The sequence below is a fragment of the Boleophthalmus pectinirostris genome, unplaced genomic scaffold (assembly GCF_026225935.1).
Source record: "Boleophthalmus pectinirostris isolate CB_2022bp ecotype Guang Dong unplaced genomic scaffold, ASM2622593v1 HiC_scaffold_3, whole genome shotgun sequence".
Taxonomy (NCBI): Eukaryota; Metazoa; Chordata; class Actinopteri; order Gobiiformes; family Gobiidae; genus Boleophthalmus; species Boleophthalmus pectinirostris.
Window position 1 is genome coordinate 13,285,142 of NW_026571299.1, and position 21,689 is coordinate 13,306,830.

The 21,689-nt window shown below is 36.9% G+C and overlaps 1 protein-coding gene and 1 long non-coding RNA gene across 3 annotated transcripts in view; one reads left to right on the top strand and one right to left on the bottom strand.

Annotated features, from left to right (window-relative positions):
- Positions 1–3,250: 3,250 nt before the first annotated feature.
- LOC129411054 (uncharacterized) lies at positions 3,251–6,435 on the bottom strand. Its single transcript, XR_008633116.1, has 3 exons — positions 6,337–6,435; positions 5,738–6,134; positions 3,251–3,565 (listed from the first exon to the last, which is right to left on the bottom strand). It is a non-coding gene; the product is annotated as an uncharacterized LOC129411054 (long non-coding RNA).
- Positions 4,285–21,689, top strand: part of angpt4 (angiopoietin 4) — an 80,923-nt gene continuing 63,518 nt past the window's right edge. The window contains exons 1-2 of one of the 2 annotated variants that reach the window (XM_055160742.1): positions 4,285–4,377; positions 5,848–6,143. In XM_055160742.1, coding sequence (XP_055016717.1) covers positions 4,371–4,377; positions 5,848–6,143 — 303 coding nt within the window. In that variant the 5' untranslated portion in view covers positions 4,285–4,370. Of the gene's footprint in view, positions 4,378–5,380; positions 6,144–21,689 lie in introns of those variants that run through there. The other variant, XM_020928417.2, reaches the window with a different exon arrangement.

Sequence of the window (21,689 nt, forward strand, 5' to 3'; positions counted from 1 at the left end):
CTGGGACTGTCCCGGTCTGGCTCTGTTCCCATGAGAATCGTCGTGTCCCAGGCCATAAGCCATCCACAGGGTAACCCCCCAGAGCCCCCCAGAAGAGCCAGGGCAGCCCAGTGGGAGCGGTGACACTAGACAGAGGACTACAAAAAATCATTGTGGGTGTGGTAGATCATAGGGTTGTCAAAAGTATCAAAAATTAGATACTAATAGATATGTGTAAAATCACTCAATCGTCCAGGTAGAATCCATGGAAAAGGAGAAATTAAATTTGTTGACTACACAAAAGAACTGAAGAAGGAGCTTGGATGAACTGCAAAACGTATTCGACCAAATAAACTTCTGTCCAGTTGACAAACTGAATTTCTCCTTTGCCATGCAATAGATATTAAAAACTAGTATCGAAACTAGATACTCATTTGAGCATCGATACTGTAAAAAATCACATAACTGGATAAAATGTTTCTTTTCCTCAACAGTTTCATTTTGAACTAGTGCAAGACCACATGACATAATAAACAAATACAATCAAATACTATTTTGTTGTTGAAAGCTACAATATTGTCTAAAAAAAGAGATTTTAAAATGATCATTTGTGAGTCAAAATTGGTATTTTTTGTAATCGTTGAGTGTGATAATTGCACTTATTTTGATGAATTGCACAGCCCTAATGTAATAATAATACAAATCCAAAATTGCAAATTCTGGATTTTTTCCTTTTCTTTGACAAGATTTGTGTGAAAATATAAATAATCAAACAGTTAAAAATGTCATTGTACATTGTCACTGAGTCTGTCTGTTTCCTATTTATGGACACCATTTTGAGGACCTATGACCATTCAATAGATGTATGTGTGAAACTATATCTATTGTGTGATTTATGTGTGATATATGTGTGACACCAGACAAAGGATAGAGAAAAATCCCCATTGTGGGTGTGATGGTATCTGTATATTTTAGTTTTAATGTATGGGTTTAAGATTCCTGTTAGAGGCAAAATTTCTTCATTATTCAAAAGATATTTATATGTTATTTACTGTCTTAATTTTTCATCATTCTGAACCCAATGGATAAAAAAGCACTCAAAAATATCTTGAAAACATGCCCATACTGTAATCCAAATCACCTCTCCCCAGATCTGGCTTGTAACTTGGCTTGATGGCATCACCTGTTTGCCATGGTGACAGAAACATTTTTATGCCATACTGTGGAGCACTGCAAGAAAAGCAAGACAGCAGATACTTTTAAAGATATACTTTAGAGAGGCTGAGAGAAATTTCCCTCTGGTGACAATTAGGGGTATGCAAAAATATTGAAATATCGATATATCGTATCATTTAATGTGATGATACAGAATCAATATTGTGGACTGTTGTATGGATATATCGCCGAGAGTATTTTTTGGTACATTTCACTAAATTATTTAGTTTCAGCACTACAGTTTTGTTGCTTGTTTAGGGGAAGGAAATTCGTTTATGCAACACATTTGACATTTTCACTGTTTTGATTATTAAAATGGTGTGTTTCAAATTCACTTTGCACAAGAAGTGGTTTAACAAAGACTTTTAGTATCACAGTCATGATTTAGCCTTTTTTTTTTTTTATTGAACTGTACTGAATTGATTTGAAATATATCATATCAAAATATAAAGTCACTGTGTCAAGATATGTACCGTATCGTGGTAAACATTCAACAGAATCAATAAGCCAAAAAGCATCCAAAGTTAGATGGACTGATCTCCTCGCCTCGCCTGTCGCCTCTCCTTTTTATTCTGTACACGGACAGCTGCAGATCCTCAGAGGAAAATCAACACCTAATTAAATATTCGGATGACACGGTCCTGGTGTCACTGCTTTCAAGATCTGAGAGAAATCATGGTCCTGCACTGGAGCAGTTTGTCCAGTGGTGTGAGGAAAACTACCTGGATTTGAACGTTGCCAAAACTAAGGACATGGTGATTGATTTTAGACGTGCACCTTCCCACAGTGCTAGTGTCATCCATGGTGATGATGTTGAAATAGTTGATAGCTACATATCTGGGCACCGTGATGGACAATAAACTGAAATTTGACCTAAACACTGAAAGCATCGTCAAACGAGGGCAGCAAAGATTACATTTATTGAGGAAACTGAACTCTTTTAGTGTGAACAAAATTATTCTTAACAATTTTTATTGTTCTTTTATTGAAAGTCTTCTTACTTTTTCTTTTATTTGCTGGTTTGAATCCTTGTCTGTGAAGGACAAAAACAAACTTCAGAACATTGTTAAAACCTGCTTGAAAATCACAGGGATCAAACTGAGGGAGCTGCAGTCTTTGTGGGAGGAGCAGGTGCTGAGCAAAGCCAAGTGTCTCCTGGCTCAGTCCCTCCATCCTCTGGCTCCTGATTTTATCCTGATGCCTTCAGGGCGTCAGTTTTATGCTCCAATACGGAAAACCAACCGGTTCTCTAATTCTTTTGTGCCCTGTGCTGTTAAATTGTTAAATTCTAAGAGTACAGTTTTATGAAAGCTTTACACTGTAATTTGTACTTTATTTTGAGTTCCACTGGTGGACGGCAATGGGCTGACACACTTTGTGTTTGTTTGTGTTTGGGTGTGCTCTGAGATGCTGCTAATGAATTGCCTTATGGGATCAATAAAGTTTTCTGAATCTGAATCTGATCTCAATGATGATGTGTTTGACCGGAGGTATCTATACTGCATTTCAAATGTGCTTTTCCCTGATAATATGCAGATAATATTTCACACACAAAAGACTGTAGTTGAGTTAATCTGTAATAACATGAGTGTCCCATTCAGTGTCCATGGTGTGCAGCTTGTTTCTCTGGACCAGTCCTTCACTCTGGGCCAGCCCTTTGCTCACCAAAACCACCTCATGTTGGGGTTTTGAGATGGGTTAAAGGTCCTATATTACACAAAATTGACTCTTGTGAGGTTTAAGCCATGTTATAATGTTGTTAGCTCACCAAAAACATACATGGAGTTGTGTTTTGTTTCATTCAGACATGTTTATTAGTCTGTCTGTCCATCGGAGTGGCCGACAGCTACACAACTCAGCTGACTTGTTGTTTTAGATTAATATTACAATTTAAAACCATTATCTTTAACCAAATTATATATTAAATACATTAATTAATAAATTGCAGATGTTTTTAATGGCAAAAAGTACCTTGAAAACATGCATTCTTACTGTGAGCGGTGAATATTTCAGCAGTAAGAGCTTTTACTATTACCAATACTATAAGCCTACTTCTTGGTCCAACTAACTACATTTAACCGCTCTGTTATCTTTGCACATTTAGAAACAAATTAAGTTAATTTATGAATGATTTATGCCAAAAAAGACTCTTCCAAGTGACTAATCTGGGATCTAGTCCAGACCCCAGACCGGTCCTTCATGTCTTGTAAAGTCCCAGGTCTGGTCTCAGGAGGTCTGCTGTGTATCCTTGAGTTAGGACATGGACAGAGGGCCTCATAAATAATTATTACTGCTGTGTTGTGTCACTCTCCTCTTGTCTCACTTCACCCCGGGTCCTTCCTCCATTTTGGTCCTCCTCAACAGCTCTTTTCTGCCACACAGACATGAAAAAATAGAGTAGTGAGTAATATAAGTCTGTTTTGGTTGCTTTTTGTTGCTTTTTCTCAAAAGCTTTTGGGGTCATGATGGTTCTTTGCAACAGACCCTCTGGATAACGTGTTAATCAGCTTGTAAGCTACTTGTATGTTTTGAATAATGTAACTGTTCTCTCATCGTTGACTTACTTAAAGTTGTGTTTTGAATGATTTGATCAGGCATGAAATCCTGTACTGTGCTTGAGTGCTTACATTTCTTTTGCATTTATTCTTAATTTCTGAATTTCTTGGTCTTTCATTAAGCATTTTTAGATTGATACTGCAGCATACTGTGGTCAAAATGTAAATGAATGATCTATGCATTTTATGATTTTAAATTGCTCTGCATTTCTTAAAGGGAGAGTCTGGAATTTTGGACATAGGATCTCATTTCCTAGTTAGCCAGAGTGTTGGAGACGTGTGGAGACACTTTTTAAAATATTCCGTCCAGTCTTTGTATTTACAGAGGTCAATGGCCAGTTACTCTGCCACTCAAAACAGTCTTACCCACTCCACAAAACACCCGAAGCAAATCTATTATTACACCAGACTGTCAATGTGAATGTCTGTGTTGATAGAATAATGTTTGAAATAAAACCAACCTTGGATCGCATGAATCGTCGCATGTTGAGGAACTATTTTCTCAGCAGCAGTAGAATGTTACTTTGCCGATAAGATAGGTGCTAGGTGATATCAGTCCGCTGCTGCCAAGCTTTCTATCAGGAAGAACATCTCTCTGCTGCTCGGACATAAATCCTTCAAATGCAAGGTTGGTTTTATTTCTAAAATTATTCTATCAACACAGACATTTACATCGACAGTCTGGCATAATAATAGATTTGCTTTGGGTGTTTTGTGGAGTGGGTAAGACTGTTTTTAGTGGCAGGATAACTATGGCCATTGACACGCACAAGTCTAGCACCAGCGACCTCTGCAAATACAAAAACTGGATGGAATATTTAAAAAAAGTGTCTTCACACATCTCCAACACTCTGGCTAACTAGGAAATGAGGTCCTATGTCCAAAATTCCAGCCTGTCCCTTTAATGGAGGGTCCACTACCTGCTCGTCTCCTTGGTGTCGTTATTGCTTTTTCAGGAATGTTCCACAGCATGCCATTTAGGTTTTCTATCTTCATGAACATGGCATTAGGCAAGTTCCAATGTGGCTCTGTGGAAAGGTGAGTCTGCTCACAATGAAAACGCATTGTTTTTTAAGGTAATTTTAAAGCAAAAAAACACCTGTACTTGAATAAATACAAAATAAAGTAGTATTATATAGTAAATATAGTATGATTAAATGTGAGACTTTCTTTTATCACTATATTATTATTGTTATTAGTATGTATTTGAGCAGTACTTTGGAAACTGTTCGTTTGTGAAATGTACTATATAAATAAAGTGGATTGGATTGGACTAAGCAATAACATTACCATGGAGACAAACAAGCACTTGAAAACTTACATAGCACAGTTTTAACACTAAATACTCATCAGGAAAAAAGCTTAATTTGTCTTCTTTTAATTAGTGTAGTGTACAGAACATCTCGTCCAAACTGCAATAAAAAAGGTGACATACTAGTAGCAGCACAAATGAATTCTTCAGCTTCTCCTTTTTCCTTTTAACTTTCTTTTATTTGCCCAATCCTTCTTCTCACTTCCCCTCCGTCTCCCCCTCTCTCTTTTCTCCCCCTCCCTCTCCTTCTCTGCAGGGCTGTCCTGTCTCTCTCTCACATGTTTCCTTGGCTTGTCCCAGATAAGAAGGGGGGCTGAATCATTTCTTTAGACCACTTCGGACACTACCACCAGCTAAGAACTTTCTTTCTCCTCTGAATTTTTTTATTTTGCTTTGAGAATTTTCACATTTTCAGCTTGAAATTCTACTTTTTCATACATTTCCAACACTGGATGTAACTTTCATTGGAATACAACAAGTGTAACTGTTTCTTTGGAGACACCTGCTTCAGATAGTTCTAACTACTCCTACTTTCTCTAAATACACAATTTTGCACAACCTAAAACTGTAGGATTATTGAAATACCTGTAGCATGGATTGACTCTCATTGTAATACTATGGACATGTATGCCAGAATGCTATATGTTATCCTAAAGTGAACCATTTTCAAACTTACTCCATTAAGAACTTCAAACTTCATTCAAAGGAAAGTCATGAGGCATTGCAGTCCTTATTGGATCTTACTACTCATTCTCTGGACTTTAACCACTGTTGCTGATGCTGCAGGATCTTCTTCCACTTCTTCTGACAGAGGACTTGGAAGGAACCAGAGGAGAGACAAAACTGGTGGAGGAGCGGAGAAGAAGAGGAGGCTGCACAGGATCCAACACGGACAGTGCAGTTACACATTCGTGCTGCCGGAACTGGAAAGTTGTCAGGGAAGAGGACAGGTCCCTGGGGTGAGACCGGGAGCCAGTGTGGTCCAGAGAGACTCCCCCACGACCCAGGACTCGGACTGGTCCACGCAGAAGATACAGAGGCTGGAGAGCACCATGGAGAACAATACACAGTGGCTGCAAAAGGTAAGGAAACATTTATGTGAAGGATTTCTTAGAAAATGTGTAAAGTGTGAAATGAATAACTGAGCTGAGGTTTGCTTCTATATGATTTCTGTTGGCTGCATTTTAGTGCAAATTTTAAAAAAAGTTTATGGTAATACTTAAGTTTAGAGACTACATATTACATTAGGTATGGTCATAATAAATGTTAAATTACATCTCTCTTAGTGATGAGTCGGTGTAATCCCTCATTCATCCAGGAGTGGTCCATCAAAAATATTTCAAAATCATCTGCACACTGTCTTTGAAGTTATTGTCAATCTGATGAGATACTAAGCATTGAGAAAGAAAACACTAAATTAAATAAGTCCTGCCCCAAAAGGAGGAGTTTTAAACTGAAACTGCCCTTCCTTTGCATCATTATGGGTGATCTGTGTGTCTTCACCACTGTTAAGTACCTATGCATATAATTGGCTTTATCTCTAAACTTATCTTTAAAAAAAAAAGTGTTATGTACATCTCTTTTTTACTTCTTTTCCTTTGTGATGTATAAAGAGGCAAATTTGAGCGGTGGGGTTTTCAGAGATGAGGCAGATGGAATCCGTGCTGAAAGAGATGAGTGAAGATGAGAAAGTTGTGAATGTTTGTGTTTTGTCTTTGCATACACCTTTAAGTTACATTATGTTTTATAAATGAGACCTCAGATGACTACCCTTTGAAACATTTTCTACATCTCTGTTTGTATTTATACAGTAATACTTGTCTAGGGCTATATTTTACTGGCATCTTATCGCAGATCTGACTTGTGAGTCAACTGTGTAGAGAAGGAACACCTGTTTGTCCCTGTGATGTTGCAGCAAATTTTACTTTTTCATGAACATAGAAGTGCTTATATCTTAAAAATATCTTAACCTGGAATATTCCACCATATCACTTTAAATTGAGGTATAGGTCAGCTTGAATTGTAGAGTTTTTAGAGTTAATTTGCTGGTCATATTCTGTTAAAAGTGCATTGTGTTTTATGGCAAAATGTCCGTCACCTGCATGTTTCTATGGATGTCATTGTTGTGCCTCGAATGTTCCACAATATGACGTCAAACAGCTCTACATTACATTTATCCAACTACAGGTGGTACATATGTGGTTTATAGCTCAAGAATACCTAGAAAAACAGGCATTCTGACTATGAGTGGGGTCGCCTCTCCACAGATCTGACCTGTAACTTGGTGAGGTTTGGTCTCCATGAAGATAAAGTTTAATGCCATACTGTGAGACATTTAAGACAAAGCAATAACATCTCCATGACCTCCCACCAAAAAAAGTTACAATTTAAATATCAGGATTTTGCTCAAACTTGTTCACACATTTTTCAACTTAAAGCTGTTTATCTCCCCAGAGCTATTGTTTTTAGCCAAATTTAAACCCACCCACCCTGAACTTACTAAACATAAATATAGAATGCAAGACCAGGCTTGAACATATATTATATTACTTTTCCAAAACATCTGGTTACAAATAAGATGGCTGTTAAAAACACTTGTTATGACAGTCCATCTCTCCTGGGGTTGGGGTGTATTTGCTGCTATAGGAGATCAAAACAAGCTGCTTGGACAATGGTCAAAAACAGTGCTGAGTGTTGTGAAGTGTGAAGAATGTTAAAAGCGCTTTATTAAATACATACGGCCGTAAACCTTGGGAAAAAATAAGATGAAGGTGAAAGATGAACTAAAACCAGCATCAATAGATAAAACAACCCAGCCCCAGGTATGATTTGATATGAGCCACATCATAATATGCTTAAAGAGGCACTATGTAATCTTTCTGGTGAGTATTTCATCAACTGCTTGTCACTATGGACATTTACTGCTTTGCCTGAAATGTCCCAGACAATTGATTTAAACTTCTATCTTGCATTTATTCATCAACTTGTGTTTTTAATGCTCAGAAATAATTTGGAAAACACGCATTCTGACTGTGAGCTGGGCTGCCTCTCCACAGAACTGACCTGTAATTTGGCTTGGTCTGGTCCTATGGAGTTAGATGAAGTTAATGACATACTGTGAAATATTCCAAAGCAGTAACACCTTCATGGAGATGAGCAAGACGGAATTCTCCACTGCAAAATTTACATAGTGCAGCTTTAAAGCTCATAAAAGTAAATTTAGCACAGGATTCCCTTCAGAGCATTTAAAGATTATGCTTTGGAGGGTATTTAGTCTTAAACATAACATACATTCTGTGCATTGCAAACATCAATATTGACCTAAAATAGCTTAATAATAGAAACCAGGTTCATTGACTTCTTGTTCAGAACTGCTGAAATGATAGAGGAATTTCAGTTTCGTTGCTTGTTTGTTTTTAATGGTTGAAGTATGCAAAATCTTTACCCTATATACACTACCGGTCAAAAGTTTTAGAACACCACACTTTTTACAGTTTGTTCTGTTTACTGTTGACCTAAACTTTTGATTCATGAAAGTGTCCACCTTTGGCAGATATAACAGCTGAACACACTCGTGGCTCGTTCTTTTTACAACAGAAATCAAATATTCATCAGAGAGTTCTTCCCAAGGCTGTTGCAGAAGTTCCCATAAATATGTGGCACTTGTAGGTTGCTTGGCTTTCACTCTTCTGTCCAGTTCATCCCAAAACCAGCTCGATGGGGTTTAAGTCTGGAAACTGTGCTGGACACGCCATGTTTTTAAGCTTTACCATCTTGTTCTTTTTTCCTGAGGTAGTTTCGGCAGAGCTTGGACTTGTGTTATGTTATCTTTTGTCTTTTTTTAAGCCTTTCGCTGTTCAGTTCTTACCTTTGTACCATTTCAAGCTCTTCATTGGATTTACGTGACTTGAATTTCAATAAATATCTGGAAAAATTAGGGTGTTCAAAAACTTTTGACCAGTAATGTATATGACGGCAATTTTAAAATAATCACCAGTAAATTCAAGGAAGTGCGTGGGGATAGGAGAGAAGGTGAATAAAAGATTACTGCATGAATCAATCAAAATACAACTTTGAGTAGCCTTATGATAAAGGATTAAGGTTAGAGAAGTCATTCAGTATCCCAGAGGTCAAAGGTTTTATTCCTGCTCAGATCAAATTCTGACACATTGTCCATAGGCAAGACACATCACGCACATTACCGAGCATGAATGTTTGTGTGTGATTGGTTTTGTTTTTTGAGGCCGATGATGCAGATTGTCAACCTCGCTTCTGTCAGTCTGCTCCAGGGCAGCTATGGCCATAAGTAGTTTACCGCCACCCAGTGTGGAGTGAATGAATAATGGCTGCAGTGTGGCACTTTGAGAGGCTATTATTATAAGGAGTACCTTCATAATACAGTCAAGTTAAATTAACATAATACATCTCCTTTAACAAAAGAACACATCATTATCCTCTTTTTTCGTTGCTAATCAATCATTCGTAATAGTGGTAAAAGTTTATGTCCGGTTGCCAAATATTTTCCATTTACCATTTCATTGTTTTAATTGTACAATTTTGTATATTTTATGAAATGATTAGCCCTTTGTTGTAAGCATTACCTAACTGTATATGCCCACAGAGTAAGCATGTTGTCAGTGGTGTTTTGTCCTGGCACACAGCAGCCCTGTTGAACATCGAGGGGCTGGTCTGATGTGAGGCGACTTGCTGCACAGATGTTGGGGTTGTGTTGGATCACAGATGGAGCAGGCTGAATGGCAGCTGGTTTCAATCACTACAACAACAGCCTTGTGTTATTTTAACCATCCATAATTCTCCCACATGTGGCTTTAGCTGGTCTGCCTGTAGATTACTTCACAACCTGTCTGTTCCAAATATGGCACTACAGTTTGATAAGAAGAAGGAGCACATGTGTCTTCTGCAGACTCTTAAAAAGCAATATTTAATAGTCAGTTTAGGCTGCATGGTTCAAACCAGGACTTTCTCACATATGGAGCATTGATGTGCATTGACCAACTCTATAAAGGGCATTATAATAACTTAAATAGTAGGTTGATAGATGCATGGCTGAGATCTGATGTGGGCTACAGGAGACATATTGTGCAAAAAAGCACTTAAAAGTTCACTTAAGAGGTTCATAAATTTTATAAATGTAGGATTCAGCAGCTTTGTGTAAACATTTTAGTACAAGTTTTTAAAAAATCTGTTGCTCCCTACCCTGAGAACAGTTCTTTGGCATTTTTGTAGTACTTTTTGTAATCCCTGTAGGGAAATTCTCCTCTGAATTTCACCCATCCTTTCAGGAGCAGTCGGCAGCACATGGGGTGCCCAGGGACCTCTATGATCTTGTTGCTAGGCTTGGTCAGGACTTGAGCTATGGTGCATGTTTTGGGTTGAGGTGGAGGTTTCTTTTTAAAAATATGGATTTACAGATGTCATGGATAGTAGTCACTGGCCTTCCATTGGCACATGACAAGGCTCAACCAGTTTGATAATGTTGGACTTTTTCGTTGAGGGGACAGTCTAAGGTCATTTTCATACATGTTAATGTGCTCTGTGGAGCAACTCCAGTGGCACTAGATTTAGTTTTGTGTACCTCACTTCATTCACCCAAAACGCATATACACACACTCACGTGCTCTTTTCTTTGACATGTGGCTATATACACAGAGGACTGAGCGCAATGTTGAAGGAGGAGAAAAAGCTTTTTGAATGACACACATACAGACCCAGGCTCACCTGTGCAGGCAGAGGCAGGAGGAGATGTCTCACTGATGTAATTATATTATATTATGTCAAACTGATTCAACTGCTACAAAAAGTCCTCTTGTTTCAAACATTCTCAGAGCGGCTGTTGACTGCTCTCCAAAGTGTGACTGTCGTGTCACACAGGCCCTAGTGCACCGCTCTCAGAGCCAATGCTCTTTTACATCCATCTGACTTTGTGACAGTGTGAAAATGATCTAAGACACTGTGCCAGCATAGTTCAGTAAAGCACCATCTGTCAGTGTAGCAAAGCACCATTTGTCAGCATGTTACACAGGGAGAATAATGACAATCCAGGAGTGCTATTCAAACACTAATGATGGATAATTACTCCCAGTGTTGTGTTCAGCTCAAAGTGTTGAATAAAGGCAAAGGCCTTCTCTGCCAAACTCAATACCATACCATGTTATCATTTATCACATTCTTAAACTGACAAATCATTTTTTTCTTCTTTTCTTTACCTTACAGAGATAATTGCTTGAAGATGTGTCTAAAGCCATTTGGACTTTGCCACTTATGAAATTGGCTTGTGTTTGTCATTAGGACCAGGTGCTTCAGCGTCTGTTTTTACACACCTTTGTTGGCCTTTTTCAAACAACCCCTTTTATCAATCATACACACCTTTTCCGCCCACGTCTTCCATGGTAGAGCGTGCACAGCTGTGGTCCGGAGCCAGATGAGTAGCATTAGGCCTTAATGAGCAGTTCTCTGGCCCACTCTGGACTTCCTCAGCCAGGGACAGTGAGGCGCACAGACGGGAGTGATTTGACTGCAGCAGGTGAAGCAGATCTGCTCTATCCGATTATATCTAAAGAAAACACAGTGCTTAGAGGAGTTCGACGCACATTCATCATCATTATATGGTCTAAATGTTACAGAGGAATGACTAATGCCACTGTGTGAGGAACAGGCCTGATCCATCACAGAGCTTCATTAGTCTGTACATGTAGAGAATGCACCAGCAGCTGACAGTGATACAGGACATGTGGGTGAAGGAACACACACAGATTATTGAGAATTGTAAGTAAAAAAATAACACATTTTGCACAGTATCCCCTATATTGTGCAAAATGTGTTATCTTTTTCATAGTGCGGTAAGATTTGAGATTGAGGGGTGAATAATGAATGGATATGTTGTTTTGTGTCAATTGCATCAAGTATTACCGTGATATTTTCTGTAACAATATAACATAATTGACAAAATCAACTACATAGACCATAGAGAATTCTTCATTACTGCCAACTACACACCCTACACTCCATATTCTGCCTAGACCACACCACCTATGGCCTTAATCTGCAGGTGTACTAGTCTATGCTTCCTTGGTTTAAATTTGGCTCATAAGCTTGAGTTTGCATTATAATGTGCCTATAGTTTTTAGCAAATATGACAGATTTACAAAAAGACATTGTTTTCACTATATGCAATAAAGTTTTTAGCAAACCCTTTATTTTAGGGTACACATTTTGCATATTTGTGATTAAATAGTTAACACAAGTGGTTAATTTGATGTTAATAAAGATTGGTTCAACCCTTATTAATGTCTACATAGTCTTAGTCAACAGCTAATTAGACATTTACTTTCCACTTTATTTCTATTAATACATTCTTTATTACTGCTAATTCATTAGTTCCTTCATGTTTGTACATATTTGTACATAGATGAGCAATAACACAGCAAAAAAATACTTGTACCTATTAGCTTTTTTATCAACATCATACTAAAATGCAGTTATTTTTTTATAGAAAATATTAATTAAAAACAAAAAAGTATGCAAATTATGTAGGCTATATGTCAGAGGTGGGGATTTGCAAGTCATGACTTGGACTCAAGTCAGACTTGAATCACTATTTTTAGGACTTGAGACTTGACTTGATAAAATGGACTTGGGACTCGACTCTGACTTGAGGCCTGTGACTTGAGAAGCACTTTTAAATCTTAATTCTTTCTATTCTCACCATAATGATTCACACTAAGATCTTGTCAAGACATTTAAAAAGGAAAAAAAATTTGCATTTCTACAACTCTTATATACTCTATAAATACTCGTATATAAATATACTATTATTTTTTAAGTAAAATTTATCTTAAAAGTCATACAAATTGCAAAAAACTGTTTTAAAGACTTGAGATGACTTGAAGCTCCAAACATACGACTTTGTTCGTATGGGTTAGTGACTCGAGACTTGACTTGGACTTGCCTGTATTTGACTTGGGACTTGACTCGGACTTGAGGTCTAAGACTTGAGACTTACTTCAGACTTGCAAAACAACGACTTGGTCCCACCTCAATCAATCAATCAATCAATCAATCAAACTTTATTTATAGAGCGCTTTTCATACAAAAATGCAACACAAAGCACTTGCTATATGTTGCTTAGTTTTGAGCTACTAAATTCTGGTTTGGGTTCTTACCTTTACAAAATTGGAAACCCATGTGTTGACAAATAAAAAAGGTAATTTTGAGCCTTGTTGTTCCACAACTACAGTAGCAAAAGAATTAGTCCATCGTCTGTATAAAATGTTAGAACTTGGGAAATTTATCATCCTTTAAGTTCATTTGTTGGACAAAGAAGAAAGCTGTATTAGAAAGAGAAAAATTATAAATACTGATGATTTTCTGATTAATAGTCAAAAGTTAGCAGTCAAGGTTGCCCTCCGTCATCACTCAAGTTTGCAAAAAGAAGTAAAATCACATAGAGTTTGATTTGATTGTCACAGCTTTACACAACACTGCACCAGAAATATTTTGGTTGCAGTCAGATAAATTATGGTTTAAACCCATACCTACAATAGATCAGGTTTCCTCTCTTACATTTAGCAGTTAGTTACATTCCTGTGTTAATGGAGCGAGTGAAAAGTTCATTAATTCTGCTGCCCACCAAAGTCGACTGGAGGCCATTGGTCTTCGAGTTGCTCAAGTTTTGGGTTTCCTTTCTGTAAAGTTTCTATGTGTCCAAGTACATATTTTTTACGCCAAACCTAGTGTGGAAATTTAGTGTAGTTAGCATTAGGGAATAACTTGTCATCAATCACATACAAGAATTATAAAGATATACACTACCTTTCAAACTTTTGGACACACCTACTCAGTCAATGTTTTTTTTTTTTTTTCCTTCTTTACTGGAATATTTGTCCAACTGTGTATTAAACTGCAGATGTTTTTTTTTGTTTTTTTTTTTTGTTTTGTGGGATAGTTCCTGTGGTAAATATTTATCATGGTTTTAGATCAAGCCTCAGATTGTTTTATGGCAAATCTAGAATTATATCCTGTATTTTTTTTCACACAGATTCATATCAGACTGGCCTCTTCAATGTTTTTTTTTCTCTCTCTTTGTTTTATACTTTTTACATTTTATATATGGGGGACATCGGATATATGATGCAAGATGTATATAATTATAGTAAACAAAAAAGCTTAAATAACTCAATAACATATTTTATTTTATATTCAAATCCTCAAAGTATCCACACTTTCCTTTGTTTACTGCACATGGTTTTCGCTTTACAGCTGTGTCATGTCGGGGTCAAGAAATGCCAAAAATGCAAACCAAGGTTCAAAGCAAAGAGAGGCTATTTATTATTATTATTATTATTATTATTGTTTATCTAAAACAAATGTTAAGTTATTTTCAGTCTGTTTTTTATTAACTTTATTCCATATGTGTCCATTCATTGTTTTGACGTCTTCAGTGAGAATCTACAATATAAATAATAATGGAAATAAAGAAGAAACATATGGAAAAGTGTGTACAAACTTTTGACCGGTAGTGTATACAAGGGGTGCAAGTCTCAAGTAAGTCTCAAGTCCTTGACCTCAAGTCCAAGTTAAGTCCCAAGTCAAGTACAGTATATTTGTTATGAGTTATTATGGCCAGAATAAAAATAATTCAGATTTAAAAGTGCTTAATAACAGTTTTTTTGTCATGTAATCTGCACTGAAATGGAAGGATCATGTTTTTTGTAGTTGCCTTTTACTGTATTGTACTGTATATTACTGTAGTACATTTTGAGGTGCCATCTCACAGTACTTCAGTTACATCCGAAGTAACAAATGGAGAGGGACATGTTCCAGTTTGTTCCTGTAAAATGAATCACCGCACGTATCAACTGCAAAGAGAAACGCATGTAGGAGGCTTTTTAGGAGAAGCATCAAGTCTTCTCAAGTCACAGGACTCAAGTCCAAGTCAAATCCTATGTCATTGACCTTCAAGTCCAGTCTAGTCAATTTTATCAAGTGAAGTCTCAAGTCCTAAAAATAGTGACTCAAATCTGACTCAAGTCCAAGTCATGACTTGCAAGTCCCCACTTCTGATGTATACTGCTCTGAAAGTTCTTTCTTGTGAATTAAGGCTGAACATTAAAAAAAATAATAATAATAAATAAAAATTGATTATTTGGACAAGCATGTGATTAGATTTGTGATTAATGTTTTAATATTAGGATTTTGGTCAAAGTTTACATTTTGAACACCCCTTGGAGAATTCACAAAAAGACTGAGATGTGAACTGATGAACTAAAGCAAAAATCACATTTGAGATTAGGAGTTTTGATACAGAATAAGACTGGCAATTTTGTTATTTTTTATGATACTTCATAAATTTCAGTCTTTACAATTTTCAAATTATAATTTCAGTTTGATTGTGATTAATCTTGCAGCCCTGTTGAGAGTTCTTTTCTGTTATAGATGCCATTTTGAGGACTTTGACCATGTGAAAAGATTCAATATTGTGTTTGCAATTATTCAGTCCGAGTTTTATCACCCTGAAACCCATGGATACTCTGGAAGGAAGTTGATGATAGTACACAGTGTGAGGGGGCCCCGACTCTGCATTCCTGTTTTATTGCCAGAAATTCCAGAAATTCTCAAACAAATTCTTTATTTCAGTGACAATGCTGCCTGTGGTGCAGATATATTTAACCAACTCCACCACTACCACCACCATGTTATAATGTTGTTTTCTCATCACAAACAGACCTGGAGTTGTGTTTTGTTTCATTCACACACGCTTAACACACAAACACTGCATATTTAGGCAGAAAACCACCTTGTGATATCATCCAGTGTTTCTTAAACATCTGGACGATACTGAAATAAAAATAAAGGTAGCTGTAAACTTGAAAACTACCAATATATGACATCACGAGGTGGAACAGACCATTTTGAGCTTTGGAGGTGAGAGACTAATAAAAAAGGATTCCTCAAACATGTGTGAATTAAACAAAACACAACTCCAGGTATGTTTCTGAGGAGGTAACAGCATTATAACATCATAATCAAAAACACTACATGACCTATAGGATTTAGTGATGAGATTTGAACCACAGCTACACCATGAACCAGCTAATTTCCATCATATTTTGAGTAATTACTTGAGTAAAGACTGATGTTTTTACCACCCACGCCGTTAAACCTCAGAGGACACACACGTCAGGTCCAGAGTTGAAATTTTCACCATAATGACACAAGACAGAGCGTCGACCTTTCACCTTTGACCTTTGGGGTCCACACAGGGTCAAACATCAGTATCTAATCACCCCACGGCTCCACGACAAAACTTCAACCTCGTCAGTGCTGTCATCAAGTCACTTTCAACACAAATCAGCCTCAGCATTTTTAGAATTTTCTGGGTGAGTTAAAAAAATATTGCTCAATTTTTAGGATTTTTTTTTTTCCTTTAATTTTGTAACTGGAATACATCTGTGTTAAACTGCGTATGATTATTTTTAATTTAATTCCTGTGGTAAATATTTATCCTAGTTTTACATCAATCATGCATCAGTTTGTTGCCTGGTAAATCCATAATTATATTTCTGTATTTTTCTGGTTATTTGACTGATCCCCAAGCCCTTCTCTCCAGCCAGAACCAAACATGATTGTTCAAGCACATTTGTTGTTTTTTTCAGTGATGCATATAAAATGAATGAGCTGATTGGTCACATATCATTTACAAATAAAATGTAATTCATCACATCTCCGATTAACAGAGTTTAGTGGTTGGTTCAATGATTCTGCAGAAACCTGTTTTTCAGCCCCTGTGATTTATTTATTATTATTATTATAATATCTATTTTTTATTTTTTTTTGTTCTGATTGGCTAATCCTTCTGTCAATCATGTCCATCTGAGCTCTGGGAGATTCATCTGTGACCAAACTCACATCTTCGTAAAATAAAGTGTTTGTTCTGGATCCCAGGCAAATCAGAAAAAAAAAAAAGTAGCAGTGAGAAAAACAATTATGCTATCTATGTTACTGTTCTTTTTTTTCTTTCCTTTTTTTAAACAATTCATTTAAAATTATTATTTTTGGGGGGAGGATTCAACAAAATTGTAAAACTAGGGAAAACTAGCAGCTATATAGAGAAATGATCATGTTAACTATGTTTTAGTGAAGTAAATATGAATGTCTTTTTATATTATCCATTATAAGAGCTTATCTTATTCCATGTTATTCACAGCAGCTATCAGTGCAGTGAGTCGATCCATCTCTTCGCAAGTTTCACAGTAGTCCAGACTCAGTGATGTGAGCCCAGGCGTGGACGATTTCTCTTTATCTTTGTGTGCTTGTGTGAACTCCACTCACAGCTTTAACATCTGATTTGTGACTTCCTCTGCTCTACTGCTCCACTGACCACATGAGAACCACAAACGCTTGGTAGCAGAATTAGCTCTTTTATTCTCTGTCAGTCATATCTCTACATCAAATCTACAGGAGCTGGTCCTTATTTTTCTATAATTATCTGTGAATGAAACAGCAGCATAAAAAACATTGAATGAAACAGCAGTACAGCCTCTGGTTTAATGTTTCCATTATAATTTGGTTTGGATAATAGTTCTATAAGATCCTGGACTGTTGGAGCAGTTCCTTTGTTGTTCTTTCTGTTCACCCAGTCAGTTAAGCTTGTGTCATTTGTGAAGCATGCTGGGTAATTAGATGTGTTCAGAAGTGAATGTTATGAAAATGAAACTTATAGCTAAAATATTTGAAAATTAGTGAAATATAAAAATAGTTTAATGCAATGTTCAGACTGTGGCCTCACACTTGTACCAAATGCCTCTATTTGGATGCATTTGCATTTGAAATGCTTGAAACTCGTGGCATCTCATAAAGTTTCAATTTTGTACTCTGACGTCTGTTCAAAAATGACGCGTGAACACTCAAAATGCACAGTGGAAACATTGGAGCAGCAAAGACATGTGTCCCCCATAGAATTTTCATATACACGCAATACCCTGATGCAACATTAGAGAATAAAATGATTTTTAAAAACAAATTTTAAAAAGTTCAATGAGTAAATAAGAGTTATATCTAGTAGCGATTTCACTGAAGTCTATGGTTACAAAATTTTAATTATAACTTTTAATTTATAATTATAATTAATAGCAATACCAATAAAGGCTTAATACATTGACTGTAAAATAAGATAAAGATAGTACAAAATAGTTGAATAGTCATAACCACATGCAATGACAAAACTATATCCTATCTCCTTGACTTTAGACAGGCGAGATTGACAGGTGGATTAACCAATCAGAGAAACACATGGTGTAAAACCAGTGCACAGGCCTGAGAAATGGCACGGACTTCTACAGAATCAACAATCAACACATCAAACTCTTTACCTCAGATAAAAGAAGTTATATATTTTGTTCTACATTTGTCTTCTGCATTTGAGAGACATGAGATATAAATTAGTGTCTGTGGTTGCATTGCCCCAAGTTTGGATGAAGGTTTTTCATGCTGATTCCATGGACTCAAACAGAATGTAGAAGGAACTTGCTGGTCAGGCAAAGAAAAATAGTGATTATACCAATTTACTCTCATTTGTATGGTTTGGCAAAATAGTATAACTTGATACAAATAGTTATATAAATGTATAATATATGCTTGGGTAGATTGGGCTAAGCTAATAAAGTGGATCAAATGGAATACAGTCAGTGGTAGTTTGTTGGTCTCCAGTAGTCTAAACATGAGTAAGTGAGGACATTAACAGGGCTGTGTGTGTTTAGGTTTGTGCCAAATGACTGAGCTGAAATGGGCCTGCTCCTCAGAGACACACAGGAAGAGATGTGGGGTCAGATCTGCAGAGTCTATCAGGCCCTGGTCTACATCCAGGACTTTGAAGTGGTCGGGGGAGGGCACCGTGGAGATAACCTCAGTTTACACAAATACAAAAGGTTTAATCACTATGAAAGTCTAAACACATTTACTCGGAAAAAGATGATTCATTCATTCTATGGTAAACGTACACTCTCATTGTAGCATTTCTCTTTTTTATCATTATCGTCCACATTTTGGAACAACAACAATATCATGCCGACTTATAATTCCTGCCATGATAACAACAGGACATAATGACAAATGGTTATTATGACTTATTTTCTAGCTACCACCTTTCTCAGTTCTGCATTTTAAGTCACGTCGTCTTTATGGCTCACTGCTTTCAGCTTCTATAGAGTCCCTTTTCACCACACAAAAGGGCCATTATGTTGTACCTTATCTAGTCTCTTGGTATTATAGTACAACCTACAGTATGTGTGGAGTCTTCAAAGCAGGAGCCATAGATATAGTCCCATACATTACCGTGTGCTTATCGTCACTGCAGTTTCTAATGCACACTTCAAACTGTTTTCTCCAATTTATTCTGTGCCCTGTGACGCCAACCTACCTCATGCCAGATTGATATATTTGTCATTCTGAATTGAGTTCTACACATTATTAATCTGGGATGGCTCTCGTTGAAAGCAAAGCACCACAACCGCAGAACAAGCTGAAAATCTCAATTTTTGTTTACATCTACAGAGAAAAGAACATATACATATCTTCCTGTACAAATATGTTTAAAGTACTTACCTTTTGCTCACTAACAAAAAAGTCCCTATTGATGCTAAAATAGGCTGAGGTACGTCTGAAGGCGTCGCCACGTTGGTTTTGGCTCGTTTGGGTGTTTTGCTTTTGGCTTCCGCACAAACCTCAATGCTGCTCTGTGATTGGTCGCTCATCACCTGTCACACCAGCGGGTGCCAATATAGATTCTTGTGGATTTGTGAACTCACTTATTCGCAAGATTCCATTTTACTGTGACACAACAATTCAGGCAAATGTGAATACTCAGGCTACGTTTATATGATGACTGTTTGAACAGAAGAGGCAAAAGTGGCATCTTCACTTTTTATTCGACGTTTAGATGAGTGTTTTCGGGAGGAAATCAGCGTGCATACGGTAACGCAAAAGTGTGTGGAATTCGATTGGGTATGCATCCCAGGAAGCTACGTGGTGATGTATGTGACGTAAATGCGTATGTGACGTGAGCAGTTCTGACCAGAGTTTTGTGTCTTGGGCAGTGTAGACAGAAAAGCTACTGCGGAGCATATTCAACTTTTCCACTCTGGAGGGTGGTTTCAGATTTTTGCATTTTTAAGCCCCAAAAATGCCATCACCGTCTAAATGAAAGGCACTTCCAATAAAATAGTTTGTTGTTCTTACCTGCAAGCGTTCTCGTGTGAACTGGCCCTCAGAGAAGATGATTTTGGATTAATAGATTACTGAAAAAAACATGAATGACGCTAGATACAACTCCAGGTATGTTTTGATGAGGGGCCAACAATATAACATGGTAAGAAGTTCAAAAAATCAATTAAGAAATGTTTGATAGTGGGGTTATTTTGGTTGTTAATATTCTGTCATTCAGTCTAGGTTTAGTTCAAATGGCCCTGGGTGTGGTACGTGATGTCCACTCATTCATGGTGACTGAAGTGAAGTAAGTCTACAGAGGATCAAAGAAGCTGGTGCAGATAAGATTAGCTCAGGCTGTGGTGACGGCAGCCCTCACACAGACCAGACCAGAGGGGAAGAAGTAAAAGCACATCACATCGTATTAGGGGAAAGAGGAAGTGACAAATATGTATATGCCAGACAGGAAACCACAATAAGTCAGATAATAACTCAGAATGCGTCATGTCAAGGGTTGAGTAAACCGTCTGGCTTGGGCATAAGCTTTGGCATATTGATTTTAAAAGTGCATTTTGTAACTTTTATGGTGGAGGCTCCGTCAAAAGTTTTTCTTCATGGAGAATGGAGATGGTATTGTTATGTTATTATGTTATTAGATGTTATTTTTATTCATAGAGACCAAACCAGACCAAGTTACAGGTCAGATCTGTGGAGAGGCAACCCCGCTCACAGTCAAGGTATTTTTGAACTATCATACCACATGTAAGTGAATAAACGTAAGGTAGAGCTATGACATACCTATAGAAACAAGCAGATGATGGACCACCAACCAAAAGTTACATAGTGCAGCTTTAATTGATATAATGCTGCTTTAATGTTGCAAAACAAAGGTCCTACATTATGCAAAATTTACTCTTTTTCTGAGCTTTTAGACATGTTAGAATGTCGTTAACTTCTCAAAAACAGTTGTATTTTGTTTCATTCGCATATTTTTGAGTAATCCTGCATTATTACTCTACAATTTCCAAAGTGGATCAGTGTATTTTCTGTTTTAGAGAAGAACAGAGTCAAAGTCAACTCCAGGTATGTTTTTGATGAGGAAACAACATTATAAAACAAATCAGAAAATTGCGTAATATGGGCTCTTTAAGCACTTTGGCCCGATACCCTGAACAAATTTTTCACTTTTTAAAGCTCGGTCACAGTAAATGAAACATAAAAATTTGAAAGAGATGATGTTTGAATCAACTCCAATGCATGCAGAAGAAGAATAATAATAAAAATGGGGGAAAAACAATAAAATAAGTGGGTCATGGTCTATCTTAGAACCATTTGGAGTAAAGCTGTTTATAATTACTAATGAGCAAATACAGTTACACTCTTACGCTGCTTTATATCTTGCAGAT